Source organism: Polyodon spathula, chromosome 4, assembly GCF_017654505.1.
Source record: "Polyodon spathula isolate WHYD16114869_AA chromosome 4, ASM1765450v1, whole genome shotgun sequence".
NCBI classification, from domain to species: domain Eukaryota; kingdom Metazoa; phylum Chordata; class Actinopteri; order Acipenseriformes; family Polyodontidae; genus Polyodon; species Polyodon spathula.
Window position 1 is genome coordinate 83199247 of NC_054537.1, and position 17332 is coordinate 83216578.

Below are 17332 nucleotides of genomic sequence, written 5' to 3' on the forward strand. Positions count from 1 at the left end.
GTTAGGATTTTTTTTTTTGACAAGCACTTCCTTTTGAAGATCTGAGTGCTCGGTTTAAAAAAAAACATAAAAAGTTTTTTTTTTGTATGACTGCTGCATGTATTTAATACTTTTGAGAGCTCTGTGGATGACACAAATGCACTGTGTTGATTCTGAAAGGGATTGCAATACGTGCTCCTGATGAGGAGTAAGATATGTAAATATAATAATGTTAGCCTATCCCCAACATTCCAATATGATAAAAAGATTAATTCATCTGAATAATGACGTTTGGCACGAGCGATATTACATGCCATACAGAACTCGCTTGTCGTTACATCAGCTTCTTTACAGAATGCGGAAAGGCGTATCTGCTGAGGTGTGTTTTTAAAGAGGCTAGTTTCTCCTCAAGTCTGATCCAGGAGGATATGCAGATGAAAATATGTTGTGATTTGCTTCATAATGATGTTTTGAGATTGCTCGCCTTGTACAGACTACAGTGTGTAATGATTTGTTGTAGGTGAGACACAGAGGTTTACGACTGTTTTCAGTGAAGCCAAACTCTTCCTCACATTCTGTCTTAATAAACTTTTCATTTATTACTCCTGGATGGTTTGCTCAATGCCATTGCCTCCACAAAACAAACAGCATCATCTTTGACTTTGTAGCTTTCATTAGGATAAATTAACATGCCTCTAATAAAATGGCCCTATTGAGCATGCTTTACTATCTGGGATTTTGACTAATCTGAATGTCTCAAGAACTGGCGATATGACTCTTCTGTGGTATTAGTTAGTGTTATAATCCTAACAACTGGAACCTGTTAAATTGGGCTTTTCAGAGAGGGGTTGCTCCATTATAGTAGAGTACTTTAAACTAATACTTACCATTTAGTGCAGAATTTAAGTTTCTTTTATCCAGTCAAAGCATCTTAACCTTGTACCTGTAGGGAGTCAATTAGAAAAATGCATGATCTCTTTCAAGCAATTAATAAATACCTTTTCCAGTGTGTTAGACAGACCTGTTCACTCAACAAGCAGGAAATTAGATGTCCTGCTTATAGAGAAATTAATAGTATTGACTTAGATTTTTGTTCTCACGAGGGAATACATTTGAGTATGTTAAATGTACCATTTTCAAACCTGTGGTTAATGAATTTGTATTACCTTTATCTTTGTAGGGGATGATGGCTACGAGCAGATTTCTAGTGACGAAGAAGCCATGCTGGAACATGAAAGTTATAAGTTCCCCAGCTTTGATATAAACTATACGCCTGAAGATTTAGCTTCAGTGCCCACCATGCAGTACGATCCTTACGAGAGGGATATCAGGCCCATGCTATACTTTAATCCTCCGTACAGGACTAAATTTGAAATTGAAGTGAATAAAATGAAGGACAGTGATTTGCATGAGGATGCTTCAAGTGCGGCAGAGCCATCGGCCAAGTTGATTGAGCTACTTGAACTATACAGAGAAGATCGAGGAGCCAAGTGGGTGATGGCTTTGGAAGAGGTACCGGGCTTGCTTGTTAAGGGCCTGAGCTACCTCCAACTGAAAGACTCCACACACAGTCATCTTGGACAGCTGGTAGACTGGACTATGCATGCCTTATCTCTCCAGGCAGCCCTCTCGCAGCCCATTGCACTCAATGTAAGACAGCTGAAAGCTGGAACCAAGCTTGCTTCCTCTCTGGCTGAATGTGGGTCCCAAGCCGTTGTGGCCCTTGTGGAGAATGGCATTATAAACAGACTATTTGAATTGCTCTTTGCAGAGCATGTGTCCTCGTCTCTAAAGCTGAACACGCTGAAGTCTTTGGATAGCCTAATCAGCATTTCCGAAGGAATGGAAGCCTTCTTGAACTGCACTCTGGAAGGACAAGAAAGGAGTGGCTATCAGAAGCTGGTAGAACTGATCTTGTTGGACCAGACTGTGCGTGTTGTTACTGCTGGTACTGCTATTATTCAGAAGGGTCATTTTTACGAGATTTTGTCAGACCTACAAAAAACAGCCAGCCAGATGGGCGAGATAATTCCACCTCTGTCAAGTAACACTGAGCAAGAGCCTGAGCCAGATTATGGCCAGGAAAAGACAGGCAAGGAAGAGGAGGGGGACCTTGAGGCTCCCATGGACATGGATCCCCTTTTGGAGTCTTCTAATGTAAACGAGGGGGACATAGAGAAACTCATCAGCGTGCTTTATGAACTGCTACATTTGATGGAGACAGCACCGCATACTATGATTCAGCCCCCAGTGAAATCATTTCCGACCACAGCTCGAATAACCGGGCCTCCAGAGAGGGATGACCCCTATCCAGTTCTTTTCAGGTATACCTGTTGCCCAAAGCCCATTTGAGTTATTTTAGATTCCTTTCTAAATAAGCAAATGATAAGCAGTGTTCCAAAAAACTAAGCAAACAACCACTTTGATAAGGTGAACTGATGGAACATTTTATGCAGTGTTAGCATGAAGTAATGGCACATAGTTGTCATAGTGTTTGTTATTTGGTGCTTTTTTAAAGCCACTACAAAGGTTGCGGCAACATACTACATAAATGAATATAATGTCATCTTTAGGGTTAATATACTTTAATCTCATTAAATTAACATCTCCTCTGCAGGTACATGCACAGCAGGCACTTCCTCGAGTCTCTAACTGTGGTGCTGTCCATCCCAGCCACAAGTCTCCACCCAGGTGTTTTACAGGCAGTCAAGGACCTCTTGAGGTTCATGGCCCAGACACAGAAGGGCCTCCTCTTCCTTATGGCTGAACATGATGCAACCAATTTGCTGACAAGGGTTCTCACTCAGATCTCGGAGCAGGACCCTGATGAGGGCATCCAAGCAGACAGTTCAGGCGAGGACCCATTTGCAGTCTGGCTGATGCAGGCCCTGCATGCCTTGCAGTGTGTGGCTGAGCTTTTTGATCACTTTGGCGGTGAGGCGTGCATTGAGGAGGGGGACAGCACTGAGCTGCTGGGAATCCTGCACAGCCTCTATCTGATCTCCTTCAACTCCACGGGGAGGTCTGCTGTGTCTCACGTGTTGAGCTCAGACCAGAATTTCTCTTGTCTCATCACTCTACTTGAGCATTATTCCAAGGAGGGTTTAGGGTGAGATTGCATTATAATTTGGGCATTGTTTAAGATTGTTGTGTTCTTTTTTTTGTTTTTTGTTTTGGTTAATGAAATATTATAATGGTAAAATTACAGCTCTTAATGGTAGTACAGTATTTTAAAAGGTTCAGCTTTTTCTTGCTTAACATGTGGTACAAAATAAATGAACAGAAGTATTTATAAGTTTTCAAATGTTTCCTACAACTTTAGGGAAACAAAATCAAGAAAGTCTGTGACGTACAATTATGCCTGCATGCTTGTTTTGCTGGTGGTTCAGTCGTCCAATGATGTTCGAATGCTTGAGCACTACGGCGCACCCCTTCTCAAAGTCTGTAAGGCTGATGAGAACAATGTCAAACTGCAAGGTAACTTTCTCTTTGCGAACTCACGGTTTTAAATTGCTATAGACTGTAAAGCTCTTTGAATAATATCAATGTACTTGTCAGTGGGTACAACTAAGTATTTATTTATCTATTTGTTTATTCCTGAGGTAAAGTTTCCTATTTTTGGTTTAACACAGTGTGTGTGTGTGTGTGTGTGTGTGTGTCATATATATATATATATATATATATATATATATATATATATATATATATATATATATATATATATATACACACACACACACACACACACACACACACACACATACATACAGCTCTGGAAAAAATTAAGAGACCACTGCAAAATTATCAGTTTCTCTTGTTTTACTATTTATAGGTATGTGTTTGGGTAAAATGAACATTTTGTTTTATTCTGTAAACTACTGACAACATTTCTCCCAAATCCCAAATAAAAATATTGTCATTAGAGCATTTATTTGCAGAAAATGACAACTGGTCAAAATAACAAAAAAGATGCAGTGTTGTCAGACCTCGAATAATGCAAAGAAAATAAGTTCATATATAGTCACCCAACATCAGTGTGAAAGACTGGTGGAGAGCATGCCAAGACGCATGAAAGCTGTGCTTGAAAATCAGGGTTATTCCACCAAATATTGATTTCTGAACTCTTCCTAAGTTAAAACATTAATATTGTGTTGTTTAAAAATGAATACGAACTTATATATATAATTTTCATATGAGCTTAACATGCAGCCTACAGCCCTCAGTATTCCCAGGTGATCTCCCATCCAAGTACTAACCAAGCCCAACGTTGCTTTGCTTAAGCATTGCATGGTAAGTTCGATTTGAAGAGCTTTTTGCCGTCAGAGACGTTGCCCAGGGGTCACTACAAGGAAGTAGCTCTTCTTGACCCCCACTAAAAGTACGATTTAAAGGTGAAAATATACTGATGCTGAAGTATATAAAAAAAAAAAAAAAAAATTATATATATATATATATATATATATATATATATATATATATATATATATATATATATATATATATATATAATGTGTGTGTGTGTGTGCTGTGCTATGAATATCTTGTATGTTGGAGGCATGACAGCCAACATTTGGATCTGATATTCTTGCCTTTAGCACAGCATGCATGGTGCTCATTGTCTGATTTGATTGTACTCTCTTAATTTAAGCTTTTTATTTTTCCAGAGCTCAGCAAATGGCTTGAACCTTTAGAGAAATTGCAGTTCGAAATTAATTGCATTCCAGGTCTTATTGAATATATTAAACAGGTCTGTAAAATCATGTTTTTTTGATACAATGCTAAAAGATGCACACATAAATCACTTTTTCTATTAGAAGACCTAGAATTAACATTTTATAATTCCTTCTTTATAACACATGTACTGTACATATTTGTACTGAACCTCTTGAAAGTAGGTTAATGAATATGGAGGAATTTGAGTTCTACACTTAGGAATTGTAGCAGTTTAATGTTAATGTTGAGGAAGACATTAAATGTCTTTCAAATTCCATCAGGGTTTTTGGTCTTGACTGGATGGATGTCATCTGTTACACCCTTAAGTGGTGTGTTTTCTTTAAACCAGCCACAGTTTGTTTCAAATACGTATTGTTAAAAAACTAAGCATGATATGAGGAACTGCAAACATTTAAAATACATTTTCCTTCTCAGAATCTTGATAACTTGATAACTCAAGAAGGTGCTGGGCTCATGACGGCCCTCCGTATTCTCTGCCAAATTGCCTGTACGCCCCCTGCTGTCGAAGGTGAGAGCTTAAAAAATGTACATTTACTTTAGACAAATTGCTTCAGACGATTTTACTTGTGGCAGTTTTTTCCAGCAAACAGGTAAATATGTGCACATAAATCTGCACACCCACACACTGAGGTCTGAGCTAGACAGTAATGCTGTGTTTGTGTCACCCATGTTTGGGATGGCATATTATTAAAGGATGTTTTTTGTCTTTTACGTGGTGGGTTTTGCAGCTGGACAACAAAAGGACTTGAAGTGGAACCTGGCAGTTATTCAGCTTTTCTCAGCTGAGGGGATGGACACCTTCATCAAAATTCTTCAGAAACTGAACAGTATCCTCATCCAGCCCTGGAGACTGCACGGCAACATGGGCACCAGCCTGCAGCGTTTCATGATCGTCTCTGTCGCCTGTAGCACCCTCCGCCTCCTCAAGTGCATGCTGACCGAGCTGCTGAGGAGCGGCTCCTTCGAGTTCAAGGACACGCGGGTGCCCTCCACCCTGGTCGCCCTGCACATGATCCTCTGCTCTGTTCCCGTCTCTGGACGCCTGGACTCGGAGGAGCAGAAGATCCAGAGCGAAATCATTGACATCCTGCTCACCTTCACCCAGGGGGTCAACGAGCAAGCTACAGACACTGAGGAGACTCTGTCCAACAACACCTGGTCTCTGATGCTGAAAGAGGTCCTCTCCACTGTGCTGAAAACTCCAGAAGGCTTTTTTTCCGGACTTGCTCTTATATCAGAGTTGCTGCCTCTTCCCCTGCCAATGCAGACGACCCAGGTAATCAGCATTGTTCTGTCCAGTGCCTAGGCCATCGACTTTTAAAATGCTTCTGTATTTTTCATTGTATCACATTTTCTGTTTGATTTAACCCTTTGCAGTCCATTTATTCAGCGCTTGTCAGACACATCAGGTCCAATTTATTTTTACACGCGCTGTTTATTTTTACATGCGCTGTTTAAATTTGTTTTTTTTTTTAGCGTAAAACAGGTTTAAAAGGCATTGAATCGCAATAGGACACTCAGTACTGTATCTCCAGCCAAGCCCAACTCCTTGTTCGCTGTATTTTTCACATACCTCTTTATAGACGTGCATACTGAGAAATCCTATCCTGATCACTCGTTGTATCACCAAACTCGTCAATAATGCGATCCAAGCCATTATTGTATTACTATAACATTTCTAAAAGCTCTCCAAATGTCTGCGATATTCTTTGAGCACTGGATGCAGAAGCAGCTACTTCCTTTGTTATGTCCGTGTTGTCTCTGTAATGCCTGGGGCTATGAGATACATACCCTTTTTTGTTTTTGTTTTGTTTTCTCCAGTTTCATTCAGCCATTGAAAGGTTTTCTGCTTTTTCCAGAGAAAAAACGACTAGAGTTCTTTACGTCTTTTTGATGACTGTAAAGGGAAAATTGTAATGTCGGACCTGGCCCGACATAGGACTGTAAAGGGTTAATTCAGTATAATTGCCTCTGGCAGTCTTTTTGGGTATAACGCTTGATTTCTTTTCCTGCCTGTCTGGCTACAAATGCAGCGCCTTCCTGTCTATTGCAGTCCAGTAGACTAAAGTTCATTGTGTTGATCAGAAATATATACTAAAACAATGGGGGCTACTAATATTTTTCATATTATACTAACGCATTTAATGTTGTATTTTGGAACAGGCTATTGCACCGCAGGATATTGCAGTTGCCCTTAATACACGGAAACTGTGGAGCATGCACCTTCATGTTCACGCTAAGCTACTGCAGGACATTGTGCGATCCTTCTCTGGGACGACTTGTCAGCCCCTGCTGCACATGCTGAGGCGGGTGTGTGTCCAGCTGTGCGACCTGGCTTCTCCAACAGCACTTCTCATCATGAGGACAGTGCTCGAGTTGATAGCGGAGGAGCTGGAAATGTAAGGCCTTTGCAAGAAATTTCATTGTGTAACTAAAGTGTGGTGAAACAGCCATTCAGGTCACAATCACAAGGCACATTTCAGCACATTATGTAGTTTTGACTTGGGAGAAGCCTAGAATTGCAAAACATTTCCCAGGTCAGGTTTTCAGAAGCATTATAGCACTTTGTATATATCTCTGTATATCTCTGTATTGTTTGCTGTTTGAATTTTTTAATAATTGAATCCATATCTTTGAAACACAGATGAAGGTATTAGCTGAAAATGTTACTGCTTGATTGACTTGTAGTTATATCGCAGCATTTCTCTCTTTGCAGCCCTCCTGAAGGGAAAGAGAAGGCTTGCACTGTGGAGACCACCCGGCTCTTTGCCCTCCTGGACTCCTTAGCCTCGCACCGCGCATGTAAAGTGGCTGTCTTGCACCTTCTCAGTGGAGCCAATAAGGGAGACGAGAAGTTTCCTGAGTTGTTTCCTTCCATTTTAGGACAGCTGCAGCCCACAGGCGACAACAACATGCACCAGCAGCACTGTGCCGAGTTCATCGCAACTTTCATACAGTCTCTTTGTGATCAGGTGAATTACAGGAGATTTTACAAAAAGCAATTGTGTGATTTATCTTTGGCTTCTAACTTAAATATATAGACTTAAACACAGATATCTTTAGATGTAATTTATATTGGGTTTGGAGTTTAAGATGTATTCCTGCCAAAGCACACTATTAAGCTTAAATATTGTAGACCATCCTTGAGGCAGGGGAAAAGATTTTTAAACGGTCGTGCACCTCGGCAAGGGAAGTATATTCTCGGTTAAGCTACCCTGGTCTCTGAACGTGTCTGGAGTCAAGAAATATATGGTCTTAGGTATAAATCTGAAGTTAATATTTCATTTTTAAAACAACTAAGAAAACATTGCATTGCTGAGTGGACAAGTAGCACAGTATATTGTAACAGTGCTGGAATGCACCTTGAGGTAAAGCTTAACACGTTCAGTCTTATCAGATTAAGACAAGTGCAGTTCATGACAGAATGGAAACCTATTGTAAAATTGTATTTACAAAACTGCTGCTGCTGCCACCACACAATCAGTATGGGTGTTGTACAAATTGAATTTACAAAGCTCCTGCTACTGCTGCTGGCACCACACAGATAGTTCCTTTTATCTCATTTGAGGTACTTGACTTCACAGATTTGCAGGGAGATAAGCAGACTAAGTGTGTCATTGACCTTGGAGATGTAAGACTCCATATAAATGACAGACCACACACTGGTGACAGACACGATACATTCCCCCACCCCCCAGCTTATTAGAGGTGTCGTCGACCTATAAATATGTACCAGGGAGGAATTTGTTTTTTGTAAATGGCAATAACTCGTAGCGCAAAACTTATTAAGAAAAGTTGAGATGTTTCTGTAATAGATGCTGTAACAGCCCAAATACTTTGTATAATAAAAATAAATAATTCAAAAACACATAACCATGGTAAACTGATTACATTTCATCAATAGCATCCAATATTTGGGTACCAACCAGCTGTGCAAATTTAGGGGTGCCATTCCTTGTTGGAAGTGGAAATCAAATGCAAATGCAGGCTTTTAAAGTGCTCAAGTATATCCGATATCGGGATAGAATTTGAACTTGTGATTACAAAAACTAATGTCATTTATTACAAATGTTACTAGATTATATTTTTAAAGAATTGTTTATTTACAGTGCAGTTACTTAACTAGAATTATTGTTGTTCAATACGATAAATGGATGCAAACCCTTTTTTAAAAATTTTGTTCAGGATATTGCGCTGATTGTAACCAGCCCTGCAGAGAGTTCAGTCTCGGAAACGGAGCAGCTTGCCAATGCCCTCCCGTCAAAGGATCTTCTGTCCTCCATATGTGACAGAATGCTTGAAGCATTAACCAGCACTGAGATCAGCTACACCCTGGTGCTTACCTGTATCAGAACAATGATGTTCTTAACAGAGCACCATTATGGATTCTTCTACTTAAGGAGGTAAGAGTTCTGGTTTTAAATCATTTAAAATAATTTAAAAAAAGAGAAATTATCCATTTGTGAAACTACTGGTAACAGCCCACTCCTAAAATAAATACTAATTTCATAAAATACCAAACTGAATGATAGAGACAAAAGATAAAACTGAACAGAAGGTTTGTACAATGAAAAAATGTTAGCAGTCACTAAGCTGGCAGCATTTTTGTGAGCTCATTGCGCACTTTTCTGTATGTAGAAGGTTCATATTAACATCCCTTAATAATTTTAATATAGTAACATAAATCAGATGTTATGACAAGACTTACCTGGCTGATTGTGACAGTCTTGAGCCCTCAGTAGGGATAAACGCAGATTTAGGTTTGTTGATAGAGCTGGTGCTAGTACTAGCAGGCATAGGCATACACTCAGCCTTCAGCCTAACTTAAAATGTTTGCTTAAAAAAAAAAAAAAAAAAAAAAAAGCATGCATCCTAAGAAGTGAAAAGATGAAGCTGAAGATTTTTAAATAAATAAATAAGTTGTTCAGTCTATCGTGTCTGTTAAATTACTCCCGTGTAGCTCTAGTTTAGACAATAAACGAAATAAAACGGCAAAATGAAAAAGTATTGAAAGAAAATTAAATGTTAGTTGAGGTCCCGAACTGTTGTGAAACTAGATAAGTTGTTAACTTAGTGTAAATATCTGAAAGATGTTTTAAATGAGATGCTTCTGTGAGCTAGTCGGTTTATTTTTTATTAAGGTGGATTAATTTACTCTGCATATATTGAAATGTTTGCCTGATTTTACATTGTGTTGTTGCATTCTGTCTGCATATTGATTGAATTCAATTGGGCCTTATCCAGAGAGTTCTATGTAGTGTAGTAATGGGCAATAACAAACCAGCTAAACAAGAATGGTGCATGTGTTTTTTTGGGAGGGCTAGAGTTCTAGCTTAATTTTTTTTCCTGACAAGTCTATACAACATTTCCTCATCTGCAACTGTTTTAAAATTCTGCTAAACATTTGTTGCTTTGAAAACAACATGTTGACTTAAATAATTTAATCCTGAGCTATAGTTCTACTTGGGCATTTCCAGTTCCAAAAACCAATTGCTATTACATTATTCTTTCTACATTGTGTCTAGTTGTATAATACTGTACATTTGTATAAGTGATGTAACAATATTCAGTTTGTTTCTCACAGTTAAGAACGTGTGTAATAATGGTATGTCCTGTTTCCTTGGCTGCACAAATTCAGTCCAGTTTTTCAGTTTTAAATTTTCATTTCAGTTTTACCGAAAACCGTTTGGATGTCAAAAACAGCTGAAAGATTGATAAAAAAAACAAAGCCGATCATAAGACTGCATCCCTGTTTTAAAAAATTACATCAAAAAATAAAGTGGTGAAAGAATAGGAAAACACTAGTGTTGCTTTTAAGTTTGGTATTTTTTTTTTTTACTGTGAGAAAAAAAAGGTCTTTTTATAAATACATTTCTACTGCTGGTTAACAAATTCAGCTGGATGAACTACATTAATTTGTTATGGAATCGAACATACATGGTCTGATTCAGTGCAACAGAAATAGAAATACTTTTCAGTTAAGAGCTAGAAAATGTTATTATCGGATAATTACTTTTAAAGTTAGTCAATCCGATTAACGGGATTGTTTTTGTTTTGTTTGATCATTAAAACAAATAAAATCCACATTTATGTACCAGATACATTGTGTAGGTTATTTTTTTTTTTTTTTTTATGTGTGTGGAAACCGACACACACAGAGGACAGTGCTCATACAAAATGGCCGATGTGCTGTAGTAGATTTCAACCATTAGAAAATGAAGAGATCTCATTGGAAAAGCTATGAACATCTCCATAGCTCTGTCAGAGTGACCTGGATAAATTTTAAAAACAGCTCTTTTGTTTGTTTTTCTATGTTCCTATTTGAGAATAAACTGAACTGCTTACCTGGCTGTTTATAGCAATAGCTGAAGATATAGGGAATATAGTTCAATCTCTTTTTGGTTAGTGAGTGGTTGCCCAGAGGAACTAAGGAAACATTTGGCACGCAAGTTAAACACTGAAGTCTTTTGGACTATGAAGAACTCTTCTGCTGAATTGTGTGTTGTTTTGCATTTATCAGAATAAACAAAAATGTTCCCTGAGGTGGACTGCTCAGGTATGTGGTTTCACACTACGCGGGATTGTGACCTGGGTAGCCAGAACCCAGTTCCGGACCCGGGTAGAAGTGCTAGTGTGAAAGGGGCGTTGGTGATGAAACTCTGGAATTTAGGATTGGTTGATTTGTATGTATTATGTTTATTTGTTTTTGTGTAGATGTTAGTGTTTTTGTGTTTTTTGCATATTCCATCGTTATTCTATAGTAGGCTTTTTTGGTATTGGTATATACCTTTTACACTTTTTTTTTTTTTTGCATAATGTACCAGAATTAGATACTTAATCATTTCTTAAGGGCTGTGTTTGATACACAGTATTAAAAAAAAAAAAAAAAGAAACAGGGCCTACTGCTTTATTATCTTGTCATAGTGATGAACATTAACCTATTTTCCTTTCTGAAAATTATTATCTTTTAATAAACTTATAGTTGAAGTTTCTATTCTTATTATTGTTTCTATATTACGGCTAAATATTACTTGGCGAGTAGAATGACTGGGATCAACGGCTGTATTAAGAAGTTACATATTTCTTCCAGTTAATTTAGAAGTCAGGGCATGGCTTACATTTTTGGTAGGTTAAAATTCCCTATTACACTGCTGTGAAATTAACCATTACAATGCAACCAAAAAAACAAAACGAAAAAAAACAAAGAGCCCTACATAAATTTCACACCCTATGCCAAGGCCCAGTGCTGGTTTTCCCTTGTGTTCCTGTGAGCATTACTGCTTTCAAATTCTTTCTTGCCTGTTTAAAACGTTTGCTTGTGAATGACAGCAGTGGGGAACACCTTTTGCCTTGAAGGCATTTGTAATCTGAAAATATTGTTTTTTTGGTGGGATGTCACCTTCATTTATAAAATACTGTATGTGTGTAGATATAGAGAGATAAAGATATATGTAGATATATTTCATTGATGTACTGTATATACACATGCACATAAAAAAATGTATCTCCAGTTCAACAAAGATTCTTGTTGCTGTATTTGGATGTAATTATGCTGGCAGTGGCATTAAAGGCTTATATTGTTCATGTGGTTCAGCCAGTTCTGATTTGCAAACTGGGTTTGTTGCATTCCTCAAACAAGAAGTAATAACAAAGGTTTTCATTTTCATTACAATTTGACCCCCTTTTTTCAGTTCTTTAATCACTTCCTGTACTGATCACAGATAGGCCGTTGTACATATTTTGACATTGTGAGCACATTAAGCAATTAGGTACCATGGTGGGAAGTTACATACTATTTTTAATTCTTTAATTGATGTATTTTATATGCCTACATATAACAAGCAAAGAATGTTGCTACTGCAGTGCTTAAAAAAAAAAAAAAGGGAAGTCTGTGAATTTTATAACGTTGGTTTTCACACCATTTGAATCTTGTTTTTTTTTGTGTAACCTTATTCTGCTAAATATAAGGATATTGAATGTAACTGCTGTTCCTTTCTAATAAAAAAAAGGAACAAAGAGAGTAAGGGACACACTAATCTCATCAGGACACATACTTTAGCTCTGCCATCGTTTGATTTCACATTTTATGCATGTTTGCTATATTGAAGTTGCAGTTCACAGTTAAGTACAGATTTTGCCAGTAAGAATTCTTTGAATGTCCTTTTAATGGTAAAATCCATACCTGGGGCATTACAGGTTTTTGCTTTCTATCAGTGCGTTTCTACCAATGTGAAAGACATGGGTTGGCACACACCACTGTAAATGTCACACACATGCATTCCTTTTGTTGCTTTGTCTCCTGAAGCATTCAGAACTATTGTTTTACAGACTTTTGCTGCGTATCGATTGTATTGAATTTGTACTTGACCATGTCTTTTGACATTAGATGTTGTGGAAATTTCTGGAATGACTAATAAGAGAGCCTGAAAAGAGAAAGTACAAAGCCATGTTGTTGATTCTAAGCCATTGGGATCCTTTAGTCAGCTACTGTGAACCTGAAGAGCATTAGCTACTTGTCTTTTAAAAGTATAGTGAACATAGTTTGCTTCAGACAACAGCTTTTTTGTAATAGTTTTGTGTTGGGGGTTGATTTGTTCAAAACAATCTGAATTATTCTGTGTTTTCAATAATTTTTGTTTATACAGCTGTGGGAGTTGCCATCAATTACAGTAAATTTATTATCATTCTCCTTTTACTTTAAGGGTCAGAGCTATCCATGTCTTGTTGCAGTAAAAAAACAAAACAAAACAAAAAAAAACACTGATTTGATTGTGCTGTCTGGTGAAGCAGACTGTGATTTATCCTTAAGACATGCCTTGACAGTATTACTGCTTCCCTGCGTCCTACAGGTACACCAGCCTCCAGCTCTAAACTCCCATGGGTTGCAGGACAGTGCTTGCTTTTAAAAGTTCTCGGTTTGTTCTGTTTATTTTTTTTATTATTGGGAATCACCAATTATTTTTCTTATTTTCTCCCCAATTTGAAATGTCCAATTATTTTTATTTCAACCCGACTCACCTCTTCCGCGCTGGCGCTGACTCGAGAGGGACGAAGACGGACACACATGTCCTCAAACGTATGCTGTCAACCGTCTGCTTCTTTTCACTATGCGGGCCCGCCATGCAACCACCTCGGAGCTACAGCTCTGGGTAGCTTACAGGCAGGCCCGCAGGCACCCGGCCAGTATACAGGGGTCGCTGGTGCGCAGTGAGCCGAGGACACCCTGGCCGACCTAGACCCTCCCCACCCGGGCGGCGTTCGGCCAATTGTGTGCCACCCCCTGGGAATACCCGTCCACGGTTGGCAGCAGAACAGCCTGGACCCAAACCAGCGACCTCCAGGCTATAGAGCGCATCCTGCACTCCATGCGGAGCGCCTTTACTGGATGCGCCACTCAGGAAACCCTTTAGTTTGTTCTGTTAATACTATTAATTCCTGTTTTTCACTTCCAATATCTAAAGTAAAGAAGCAGTAGTGGACAAGTAGCCAAAGTGCTGTGTGATTTGCTCCAGCTGAATGATGATTACTGTAGAAGGGCATTCACTAAAATGTACGTCGCACTGTGTGGTCGCAAATGATTATGCACATAGAACAAACCCTTTCCCCAAAAGCAACCATCAAAAATGAATCTAACAATCTGTAATGTTTAGTTCTCCAACCATCCGAGAAGGCATTCAGAAATTAGAAGACTCGCAAACATCCTATAAAAACACTGAGTTGCATATAGATTTCATTTTGGATTAAACCCTCCTAAATCAGCAGCTTTGTGTAGATTTTTGATATTGTTGAATGAATAACGCCTTTTTTTCCCTTGTATATTAGCAGGTTTAAAGAAAGTTACAGGAGTTAACATGTATAACTGAAATGATTGCTATTTTGCACAGCTCCTTGAAGAAACATGACACTGCCCTCTTCTGCCTGCTGAAACGAGTGGTCGTATCGTTCAACAAGGAATCTGCTGAGCTGGTTTCGGCCCTCTTGGATTTCCTTAGACAGATCTTAAACACTGACACCCTGGTAGGAGATGATGTTTTTCTATTAGTAGAAGTTCATCCTTTGAATGTGCAGGATTTGTAATTCTGTTAGGAAAAACTTTGGTAAATGTCTTCAGTGTTGCATAAATGGATGACATCAATTTACTTTATATTAATTAATATCGATAATTAAATAATTTGCCAAAGCATTTGTTTCTGATAGGTTTACCATATATGCATTCTTTTGTTCAGTGTTTTGACAGGTTCTTAGTTCATATCGCCCTCTATTGTTGAATAAAGGAAGTATGGCACCAACCTTCTCAGATTAAATCCTTTGTATTGTAGAAAGTTAAATGGTTGTTTTATTTGTCATGTGCTGTATATCACTTTTCAACCAACCATAATAATCAACGTTGCATGCATTTCTCCTGGTACAGAGTGCTTACCTAGGTGCAGACTGTTCTTTATACCATCTCCCATTGACTGTAATTGCTGAGTGGCACAGTGGGCATGTTCTTTTTTAGGAATTTCACATCCTACTGTAGTTAGAATCTTGCTGCAGAACTGTATATAAATAGAACTCCAAAGACACAATCACAGTGGAATAGAAATGACTAGATTACATGTAGGACCTTTGCAAAGAGCGTTTTGCATCCTTTGTTACCTTTACACTTTCTGTATCTTGCACTATCTCTTGCTTTGATATGCATCAGTTAGGCAATAGGCAATATAAGTAGAAAGGCATTATCCTGGCAAGCTATACAGACTCACCCCAAGAGGTAACAGGATTTCCAACAACAATGGAATGTATTTATTTCAAACTTTATTTATCAGTAACGTTCTTATAAAGGTGTTCTGGTTTAGATCAGGCAAAATGTGAGCCTTTTTGTATTTCTTTATCAGGGATGCTGTGGCGATGAAAGCACGACCCCCATGGATGTAGATGGAAGCAGCCCTACTCGATCCTTGGCACTCAGTGTGACAGAGATGAAACAACTTCTGCAATGGAAGGAGAGCTCTCAGGATCACTTGCTTCATGATCTAGAGAAGCAAATCACAGTAAGTTATTAAGCATCCTGTGAGGGAGTTTATATGTACTTGTGAATCTGCCGCTATTTTAACAGCTAATACACCACCCACTCAATATATCGCGGGTGTCGGGGTCAAACATAAATCTGCTATATATCGAGGGCTGCGATCTAGCGAGATCCATAGAGAAACAAATAGGCTAACAAATACTGTACAACCACTCCCTCGTTTTATTGGGTGCGTCAGAGTCCAGTATAAATCATCTACCCGCTTTTTAATATTTCGTACTGGTAATTGCTTCTCATCAACTTAAGTCTCCAATTAATTTCATGAATCTTTCTCTCCTTTCTCAAATGCACAAACCCACTGCAATGAAAGAATCCCATTCCAAACATAGTGGGCTTGTTGCTGGGGAGCTGACGTCACTGCCCTGTGACTTTAGCTAGTGCATTGCTGCCACAAGTGAACACCTCGCTGGCTAAAATAAAACCGCTTCAGCAAGTAGATATTTAATTAGCTTTGTGTTACTGTGCAATACGTGTGTCTGTGATAACAGTATGATATTAATGCTTTGTTTTTGTTTTGTATATTTTTGTTTGATGTGCAGTACAAAATAAAACGAACAGTAATTCTAACCTCAATTGCCTATGTATATTGAAGATTGTAAAAATGGAGAGCCAACTCCAGGACTGCAATGTATCAGAATGTGCAGTATAGGGGGAATATAACGAGGGGTGGGTGTATCTCATAAAGCATTTGAAATGTAGGCTTAATATTTTTAGTGTTACCGATACACCTTGTACCTTTCACTTTGACTTGATACAAGATGGCTGCCATATTGCCATCTTGTGGCATTTTACTATTCTATTAGATATGCCATTCCTTTACATATTGTCCCCGGTTTGCTTTGGTTTTGTTCACAAAGTCCAGTTTATTTTTCCCCCATTTTTTCATTAATAAGTATGGCTTACTTTTTTCCAAAGAGCTCCAAGAAATGTCTAGAATTGTATCTAGCTTTAATTTTGAACTAATAGAGAAGAAGCGGAAACATCAGTACACTGAAAAAGACATTCGCTGAAAACGTTTGGTTTTACCTTGGAATTGTGATTGAGTGTTTTGAAGTTATGGGTGGTGTACTATTTGATTATTGTGTGTGTAAACTAGAATGTGTGTGTGTGTGGTGTTTGAGTTTCTTTCCTTGCATTTATATACTTATGTTTTTGTGATTAAATAGGAATATTCTAAAGATGACGATAGCCTTGAATCTGTGCTGGAAAATGTGGTCGGACTCAGGCAGATGCTGGAAAGTGCCAGTAATGCTACTGTTTCAACTGAACAGGACACAGAACCTGTCCTTCCTGCAGCAGAGAGTCTGCAAACCCAATTCAATAACAGGTAAGTTCACAAAAGTAAAACCTGTTTCGTGGTAATAGTTGTAATGTAATGATGTGTACATATTAGGTTTGGTAGTGCATAAAGTCTCTGGTCCTACAGCAACGAGGCTGTAATAGCTTCAGAGCTCTATGTGGGTCATTTATTTTTGGAGCCAGTAGGTTCTTATTGTATTTATTTTTATACATGGTTGTCTATTAATTACAATACATTACCCTTCGTTG

General features: G+C 38.3%; 1 protein-coding gene across 2 annotated transcripts in view; it reads left to right on the plus strand.

Moving 5' to 3' along the window:
• The window catches only part of virma (vir like m6A methyltransferase associated), a 42268-nt gene that overhangs the window by 18202 nt on the left and 6734 nt on the right, over nt 1-17332 (plus strand). For both annotated transcript variants that reach the window (XM_041248782.1, XM_041248783.1), the window contains exons 8-19: nt 1160-2303; nt 2597-3088; nt 3302-3456; nt 4644-4726; nt 5128-5221; nt 5442-5989; nt 6877-7112; nt 7430-7685; nt 8899-9116; nt 14598-14730; nt 15591-15746; nt 16951-17111. In XM_041248782.1, coding sequence (XP_041104716.1) covers nt 1160-2303; nt 2597-3088; nt 3302-3456; nt 4644-4726; nt 5128-5221; nt 5442-5989; nt 6877-7112; nt 7430-7685; nt 8899-9116; nt 14598-14730; nt 15591-15746; nt 16951-17111 — 3676 coding nt within the window. The remainder of the gene's footprint in view (nt 1-1159; nt 2304-2596; nt 3089-3301; nt 3457-4643; nt 4727-5127; nt 5222-5441; nt 5990-6876; nt 7113-7429; nt 7686-8898; nt 9117-14597; nt 14731-15590; nt 15747-16950; nt 17112-17332) is intronic.